Source organism: Cupressus sempervirens, chromosome 1, assembly GCF_028749045.1.
Source record: "Cupressus sempervirens isolate cs-2001-9-10 chromosome 1, ASM2874904v1, whole genome shotgun sequence".
NCBI lineage: Eukaryota > Viridiplantae > Streptophyta > Pinopsida > Cupressales > Cupressaceae > Cupressus > Cupressus sempervirens.
The window spans coordinates 707,444,170-707,453,872 of record NC_143118.1 but is presented as its reverse complement, the minus strand read 5'-3'; the positions used below and the strand labels follow the sequence as shown (position 1 = coordinate 707,453,872).

The following is a 9,703-nucleotide window of genomic DNA, read 5'->3' as shown; positions in this document are numbered from 1 at the left end:
AGCATACCAATGAGATGCTCAAAGGTGTCCTTATGCAAAGGCTCAGTGAAAATGTCTACAACTTGTTCCTTTGTGCTTACTTATTCCAGTATAACTTTGTAACTTTCTCTCTCAAAAAATGATATTCGATAGATATGTACTTAGTCTTTGAATGTAAAATAGGATTATTTGACATGTTTATAGTGTGTGTATTACATCAGTGCATAATAATAGGCTCATTAAAGTATATACCAACACCAATTTCTTTAATTTATCAATTTGTCCATCTAAAGCACACATGGTTAAGTGCATCCACTTGCAATGAGATAGATTTGTTCTCTTGGTAATTTGAACCATCAAGTTGTATTCGTCCTACATTATTAAGCCTTATTTGACAATGCTAGATACTTCCCAAAAGTATTGCATATATCTAAAATCAGCACATGGAAAGACTGATTTTACAATTGTGCACTCTCATTGTAGATGTACCCTCGACTAATGAACTTGTATCCCATCTAGATTCTTGCAGAATAAAAATTGAAGTGTTCTTGGAATAAAAACATTTTTTTGAGCTAAAGAAAATGGAAAGACCTCTATCTTAGAATATGAAGCACTACAACTTTAACTTAGTAACAAGTGATTGATAGCAATTCATGGAATTGGCCATTTCTTTTGAAGGTTCTATTTTTCTACTTCAAAAACCATTTTTTAATGACCACAAAATTATATGACGGATATCAATACCCTTTGAAGAACACAACTCACATACTCACCATTTTCTATCTACATGATTTTGTTGATATTTCCGAATTGCTTCTCAACACTGACTAAGAAATGATAAAAAAAAATTGAACACCAAGCCAAAAAAAATTCAAATATATTGAAAACAAGTTTATGAAAGATGTTGAAAATGTGACTAATAGATCATTACAAATCAATTTCAAAATTATAGAATTCACCAATAATAATTTTTTTTTTTAAATTAGAAAATGCAGCGAATAAAGAAAGTGATACCACAAGAATGAGCAATTGTAAAAGCACTCACAAATACGTTTTAGGGTAACTTCCACACAACCCAACAAATATTAATTTAAGCAAATATCCAACACTTGTATGCTTGCTTCCAAGTTCCACGGACTCTCCAAAAAGACAGTCATGTGGCCTTGGAAAAAAAAAGTATGCTGAGGCTGAGAAAGTGAAAAAAAGGGAAATCTTCACGGTATTGAAAAGAACTTGACAAGCCTTCATGGCTTGAGCATGCTTATCTTACATATAAAGTTTTTGATCCTTTGACAAAACCCGTGAAAGATGTTTACTTCAAGTAAAGTAGAAATGTAGTTTCAAATATTATATTCAATCAGACTGCACTACTTTCAGATCAAAATTGCTGTCTTGATTAGCAAATTTCGTTTGTCAGACTCTTCTGATTTATTCCTATCGTCTTCCTTAATCTTTGCTTTGGGTTAGAACTTTTTTTATTTCCTTAACGGGCAAGGAAGTAATAGTATTGATTATGCTAAGGAAAAAAGAGTTTCTTGGCTCTTACTTCTATTCAGGAAATCATTAACTTCAACATCTATATGTACTTTATCATGTTACCTATTTTAAAGAGTTAGCCCAGGTTTTCATTCTTTAATCTACAAACAATCATTTTGAGAAAGAGATAATTTCCTAGACTTTATTCATCCGGTGAAAATTTCTCACAATGAAAGTAGGCCTTAAAGAACCTGCTTTGCCTTTCCTTTTTGGATTCTACATGTGAATGTCCTGTTTAGTCTCTCTGTGGGCCTGCTTTGATCCTTGATTATTATCTAGTATTGATGTAGACCCTAGAGACTAACTTGTGGTCGTTATTATTATTCCTATTTTGTTGAGAACCCACAAGCTATTTAAACCAGGGTCTTGTTTCTTTAATGGGATTTAAGATCACCTTAATAGTTTCCTATGATTTGTAGTTTTACATGGTTTTCTTCTCTAGAAAATTTATTGCAGAAAAATGATTGAAGCTTGCATCAAGCTGATATCACAGACCTGCAAAACTGATCACGGTGTGAAGAACAGAGTCGGTAAATATGAACTTGTTAGAACGATAGGGCAGGGTGCTTTTGCTAAAGTGAAGCTTGCAAGAAACATGGAGACAGGAAATCTTGTGGCCATCAAGGTGATTGAAAAAAGTAAGGTGGTCAATGGAGGGAAGGCAGAGCAAATCAAGAGAGAAATTTCAATAATGAAACTAGTGAAGCATCCAAATGTGGTGGAGCTGTATGAAGTCATGGCAAGCAAGTCAAGAATATATCTAGTGATGGAGTATCTACAAGGAGGAGATCTCTCAGACCTAATTGCTTATCAAACAAGGTTAGAAGAGGAAGAAGCCAGAGCATATTTTCATCAATTGGTTTTGGGTCTAGATTATTGTCAGAGTCATGGAGTCAGCCATAGAGATCTAAAGCCTCAAAATCTCTTGCTTGATGGCCATGGGAATCTTAAAATTGCTGATTTTGGCTTGAGTGCACTGCCTGAACAATCTAGGCAAGATGGGCTCCTCCATACTTCTTGTGGTACCACTACTTATGCTGCCCCAGAGGTGCTATCTTACATGGGATATGATGGAAGCAAGGCAGACCTCTGGTCATGTGGGGTTATTTTGTTCTTTCTCCTTGCAGGCTATTTGCCCTCCAGTAATTTCAATCTCACCAAGCTCCACAACACTAGCTTCAGGTTCCAGTGCCCTTCATGGTTCTCTCAAGATGTGAAATATGTGCTTCATAGACTTTTAGAACCAGATCCCAATAGAAGAATGACCATGAAAGAGCTCAAGGTGTGTGAATGGTTCAGAAATGGCATGCCCCAGTGCAATGTTTTGAATATGGATGATAGTGAACTGGAAATGCAAAACCAAGGTGAAGGTTTTGATGATGAAGATCAAGTACAATGGAAGGAAAAGCAACTGAACGCATTTGAGCTTATATCAATGTGCCCTGGATTGAATCTCTCTGGGTTGTTCCATGAAGGGAAAGAACTGAAACATCAAGGGTCAAGATTTACATCAAGATTCTCTGCCTCAGTTATCATTTCAAGACTTGAGGAGATCTCAAGAAGTTTGGGGTTGAAGATGAAGAGGAGACAATGGAGGATACAGATGCAAGGGTCTAAGATAGCTATTGTTGCACAAGTGTTCCAAGTCTCCCCTTCCATACTGCTGGTTGAGCTTAGCAAGGTTGGAGGAGATGAAATGGAGTATGAGAAATTTTATCATCACAAGCTTAGATCAATTCTGGGTGAGGTTGTCTGGGCATGGACAAACTTCTAATTGCTGACTTGTAAATTGATCTAATGGTCCTATAATGGCATTGTACATTTTGACTCAAATTGTGTATATACTAGAAAATATTTGCCCACATTTTGTGATTGCAGCGATCTGTAATTCTTTTTTTTAGCACACAGTGAAAGTTTCGATATTATTATTATGCAGTTGAAGTAGACTCCAACTCAAGACCTCACATATGAGAATATTAAGTACATTTCAGGGATTAATTTAGAAAACCTAATCTAAAACTTATGATAATTTTAAAGGGCCAGGGTATTCATAGACAATTCGCATTATAGTTTTAGTTACAAACTCTTGAATAACTCGTCCAAATATTGCCTGAATAGCAGTTGCTGAAAAAAAAATTCAAAAACCCTGTTTTGGTCGTTTACATCTTCAGCCTTGACACTTTTCCGCTGAGATCATAACTCGCATAAATTTATTAAAAAACTGTTTGTCCTCTGAACTCTAGGCGGGATCCAATTTCGAAAAAGTAAAAATAAAAATCATTTGGGCTGTGCACGATAAAAAGCTAGGTTTTTTCAATTAAGCTAAAACAAGTTTCTTTTCCTGATTTTTGAAAAAATTTCAGCGGTAACCGAAATCCACTTACATTTGGGTTGCCTATCAATCATGATTTATGTTATTATGATCTGACGAAGCAGCACCCACCACCGTTCTGGCCAGCTCCCTCTTTATACCCAGCGGTTATTTGGCACAATTTCTTTCATTTCACTTGCAGTTTCATTGAATTTATTTACTGGTATTTCCTTAGCGGTGGCTGTGGTTGCTGACGGCTTAAGATGCTTTTAGCGTTTTCTTGGAGCCTGTGAAGGCGTTTTCTTAATAGTTAGGTTTAACTATTCCTCACAATATTCCTCGTGAAGTAACATTGTTTGGGTGTAATAAGATGATGCGTAGAATAGTTCGCATGGTTGTCAAAATTTGTTGTTTTGGGGTGGGATATATGCCATTTATTAAAGTCTAGATACTTTGGGTTACATTTGGATCAGGTTAGATATCTAGGCAAATTTAACAGATAAAATTTTCTTACATGTGTAGGAGGCTTGTAGTTAGATGTATGTTTGCTTAAATTGTTGTAGTCTATTATAGGAAGGTATGGCAATATCGATGTGTGATGACATGTTTCTAAGCAAAAGTAGAAAAGGAAAGAAGTTTTTCTTATGATGGACATATGGAATAAAGTTATTACATGGTTCTTTTTTAAATTATTGTTATTGTAAAATTCTTATGTATATATAACTTTATATCAAGAAAGTAATCAAATTGGATCAACAAAGAATGTGTTTTGGAGCAGTGATTGTTTCCATTAATGTATCCAAAGAGTTCTATGTGTGAGTGGTTGCTAAGAGCATGTTGCCATTAGTTGGGTTCTATTTCCTTGATTATAATAATTGGTATCAAAATAAGGTCTATTGAGGGTTTGAGTGTGTGAGAAGAGCCATCCTAGTTTTAAGAAATACATTTGATAGAAATAAACTTGATGTGAGATGTTGGTGGATGACATTGTTTGCAAAGTGGTCAACACTCCCATTAGGGTTCATGACAAGGGACTAACTACCTCTTGTAGATTCTATAAGTCTAGTGCTATATTAGTCATTGGTTGTTGGTCCAATCACATGTTGGTATACTAAGATTGGGGGTGAATTAGTATACTCTAGTACTTTCACCTTTTCCACTTTTATCACACCTCATACCAATCTATAGCTTTGTGTTGCCTACAACTTAATCGATCAAGATTAAGTAAAAATAGTGAACGTAACATAGCAACACATAATACCATATTTATCTTGTGGAAATCTGGCTAGGGAAAAAGCCATAGTGTGTGAGTCGATCCTCACAGAGCTTGCACTCTCCTTAAGTGCACCTGATCAGGAGCTTATATATGTTAAAAGATTACAACAACATTGTTAGGTGTCACCTAGTTAATAGATTTGAATGCTCGATATGTTTTAATATTGCCCTATTAGGAGCAGCTTGGTTAAAGGACTTCAAAACACAAGTTAATGTGTTGGTCTATTAGGCAATTTTGTACAAAGAACTTGTAAGGGTCCACCCTTAATGCAATCCACTATTGTTAAGACTAGTAAACAACAAGGAAATGATATAATGAAATAGGTACTACACTTAGCTCGAATAGATTTCTTTAGTGCTCTTTGACCTATCAACAATTATGTTCTACCTTCTCCTAGCTCTACAACTTCAGACATGATCACTTACATGCATGTCACTTCTCACTTATGCATGCATTCACTCATGTTGCTCAAATTCATTGGCTTCTCATCAACACACTATCTCCTTAGAGATGACTTCTCTTTGTCACTCTTTATCACTTCAAGATTACATGTAGTTTGACTATCTTGGCTTTATGTCTAGTCAATCAACAATCTAACATTTTCTCTTTCGACTCTATTTTCTTTTATGGTATCTTCGCATTTGTCTTTGAAACCCTAATCTACAAATTTAAAATTTGAACTATCAGCCTACTCATAGCTTGACATCCCATTGTTGTCATGCATTGTACTCTTCTCAGATATGGCATGTTCATACAAGATTCATAGATGTCTTGTGTCCTCAATGACTTGCATTGCTAGAATTCAATCAAATTTGAATTATTTTGAGCGTTCCTTGATATGATAACTCAATCTCCATTAAGTACACTAATGAGTGAAGTTCTACCTACTTCGTAACATGATAGTTCTTAGAGTAATTAGATGTTTTCTAATTAACTCTAGTTTGCTTAAGCTAAACTTTAGGCATCTAATAATTAATTATTTTATTAATTATTATGATGTAACCTAGGTTAGCCCTTGGGGGATTTTATGTTGGCCATATTCACCATCTTCCTTTGTCGAGTGAGTGTTTCTTCCATGACATTAGCCTCATGATATGTCGATGACACGTGCCATTATAGGTGTTTGTACTTGTTTTGCACTCTCAATGTTCCTAGTTCTTCTTTCTATAGGAGATATTGTATTTAGTTTTAGTGTTCATGTCTTACCTCTCAACATTATAGTGGGGTTATGTTGGTTCTATTACTTTCTTGGTTTGATAGAGTGAGTTATGCATTCAGTATTTGATCTTATGTATTGTTAATCTCAGATTGGTTTTGACATATGAATGACAATATTCTTAAGTCATTTACATAGTTCATGTCGAACAAGTAATACATGTCAAGCATAAAGTTGTTAGGTAGTATATGTTGAGAAAAAAATATTTAGTATGAGTTGAGTAACTAATAAATGTAGAGTCACTCAAGTGTCAAGTAGATGGTATGTGTCGAGCTATTCAAATGCCAAGTGATCAGTGGATGTCGAGTCATTCAAAGGGAGAGTTACAACATTGAAGTTGTAGTTGATGCCAAGCATTAGGGACTTCAAGTGTCGAGTTACATAGTTTTGACATAGATATTTGTAATGGTACAAACTTCTATGTAAACTATTTTTGGGCCGACTTAAGGATTATTTTATGATCTTTGATGATAAGGACGAATCCTAATTGCAAACCTCTATAGATTACATGCATCCAATTAGAAAAAGGGAAGGATTAATTAGCAAAATGGGTGAATCATGACCGTTGATTCATACCTAATCCTAAGTCACATCGATCTTTAAGGAGGAAAACCTCTAAACTTTTTAATGAATGCTTAAGAAAAATTGAAGGGAGTTTGCATGCACAAACTGAGCATTCATGGTGACTAAGGTGTTATGATTTGAGTTACATTAGAGAACCAATTAAAGGAGAACATAGGAAAGGAATCAAAGGACAATAGAGATACATCTGGTCAGAAAGGATCAAATATACATTAGTATAGAGGTGATTTGACATCAAGCAATAGAGTGATAACCAAAGGATCATTGTTGACACATTTTAATAGGTGAATTAGTTAAATCTCCTAATAGAGTAGTCTTAACACGTTGTTGTAAATCCTTTAATAGGGTGCTTACTTCATTGTAAGTTAAAGCCCTCTTACCAGACACACTTTTAGTAGGGTGTTTAAAATTTTTAACAGGGTAAGATCTAACAATCTTGTAAGCCTTTAAGAGGGAAGACCTTTCACAAGGTAGATCATGTTTCATGATCAAACATTGTACCCTTCATTGGATACACTTTATTACTGCAGTAGTGAAGATTTATGGGTGTCATCCTCACCCTAGTTTTACCTTCTCCTTGGAGGGTTTTTGGGTAACCAAATATCTTGTGTCATACATGTGTTGAATATTTTACTTTCATGCTATGGATGTATATGCTTAATTTGGTATTTCAATTTATATGCATAGATTGTGAGATGGATGTGTGGTGAATAGTTTTTGAGGTTGAAAGTTTTAAGTGATAATTCACCCCCTCCCCCTCCTCCTTAGAGTTTACTTCTCTAATGTATTTCCAACAAATTGGTATAAAAGTGCAATTCTCTAAAGGTAAAGCTTTACAACTTTGAGGAAAGATCTTGAAGATGGAATTCTACAAGTTGGGAATGACTATTGAGAACCAAAAGATTGAAATGCAACTTGTCCTACATTAGTTGAATGAAGAAAGAGATGAGTTAAAGAGATTATTGAAGAGAAGAAAGGAAAATGCTATTGAAGAAAATGACACACAATACCAAGAGATTAACACTACAAAATTGTTTGCAGATGGGAAAACCAATTAATTGATGTAGCAGTTGTGGATCTGATGGAAAAGAATGGAACCCTAACTGAAGAGGTCATAAATCTAAAGAGAGAACAACAAGTTTAATCAGTATTTCTATGTGAGATGACCGAGAAAAAAAAGAAAGCTGAAGAAGAAAATTCATGATTGAAGATGACAAAAGGAATTTGACCAATAGAATAAAAGAGAAAACATTAGAGGTAACTAGGATTGCTAACATGCAATTGGAAACTTTGGGTCAAATGACAATTGCAAATCATGAACTGAATGCAAAGGATATTGAGATCACAACACTTAAGTTACAGAATGAACAATTGAGAAATGATCTAAAAGGAGAGGAGTTTACTAACAGTTTTAACAAAACTAGTAAAGTCATCAAGTACTTTGAACAATTAATGAGATCCCCTAGATCCAACAATGATACTTTTGGATTGGGTTACACTAGTACTAAAGAAGGAGAATCATCCAAAAGTGTTGAAGAAAGAAGTAACAAAAGTAAGAACTCCAAACCTACTTGTCATAATTGCGATAAGATAGGTCATGCTACCAATGTTTGCAGGAGCAAGATTGCAAATCAAAATCCTAAGCAGAAGTTCATGGGTCATTGCCACAAATGAAACAAATAAGGACATTAGGCACATGAATGTAGAACCAAGACTGTTAGCACACAAATATTTGAAAGATATTGCTATAACTATTAGAAGTATGGAAATAGAGCATATGAGTGTAGATCCAAGCCTAAATGGTCATCAAACAAGTAGACAAAGGAAAAGCACAATGGAAACTCTTATAATTGGGATTGTAATACAAGGTATAGTTGTCACTATTGTCAAGAATATGGACATGTTGCTGAAAATTGCATAAGAACACATTTCATAAGTGATTACAAAAGATGGTTGAGTCAAACCACATGTTTTAGTTGTTTGAAGACTAGTTACATAAGCAAGAATTGTCCAATAAGGTCAAAGGCACTGAGCAATGAGTTCAAAAAAGACAAAGGAAAGGCAGATGTTGAGAATGTCAGAGATGAGATGAAAAACACGTGGAAGAGAAAGGAAGATTACAACACATCAAGTTCAGAAGGGATCACTACACCCAATGGGTCAGGTGATCACACCTCCTCCAATTAAGCAACCAAGAGGTATGTGGGGGTCATATTTAAAATGATGTACTATACATCAGTTAGAAATATTTAGATCTAAAAAGATTACATATACATGAAGAAAGATGCAAAGTCTTGTTAGCAATCTAGAAGAAATCTTTAAGTTTTGTTAGTTTTCATGTTATTGTCAAGCATGAAAAGTTTCACTATGGTTGAAAAGTGAAATGTTAGTTGATGTCAAGCTATCAAAGGTGATAGTGTTGACCAACCTTGTGGTAGTTTCCAAGTGGAATAGGAAACTTCATGGAAACTGAGTGAGTCAAAATCTCTATTGAAGCCAAACTTACAGTTGTGTAAGCACTAAGCATTAAATACAAGTTTTTAAGGTCTATATGATTAATTTATACTAATTTGACATCATTTGAATTTGATGGAGAGCATGAAGAGTGAAAAGATAATTGAAAGAGGTCATACCAGCATTTGCAAGCAGGATTCAATAGTCACTCGACACCAAAATAATATATTTACTAAGGTATTTATCATGTGTCGAGCTACATATTTGAATTTTTGCAAACCTTATTTTACATAATGGTGTCTAGTTGTTCAGATCCTAAGGTTAAAGCTGATAAAGAAGTTTTGAATGT

At 34.6% G+C, this 9,703-nt stretch overlaps 1 protein-coding gene across 1 annotated transcript; it reads left to right on the top strand.

Annotated features, from left to right (window-relative positions):
* The first annotated feature begins 1,799 nt into the window (after positions 1–1,799).
* LOC149579912 (CBL-interacting serine/threonine-protein kinase 15-like) lies at positions 1,800–3,377 on the top strand. The gene has a single exon (XM_089812624.1). The coding sequence runs from the start codon at positions 1,976–1,978 to the stop codon at positions 3,287–3,289; it is 1,314 nt and encodes a 437-aa protein (XP_089668750.1). The 5' UTR covers positions 1,800–1,975; the 3' UTR covers positions 3,290–3,377.
* Positions 3,378–9,703: the final 6,326 nt, after the last annotated feature.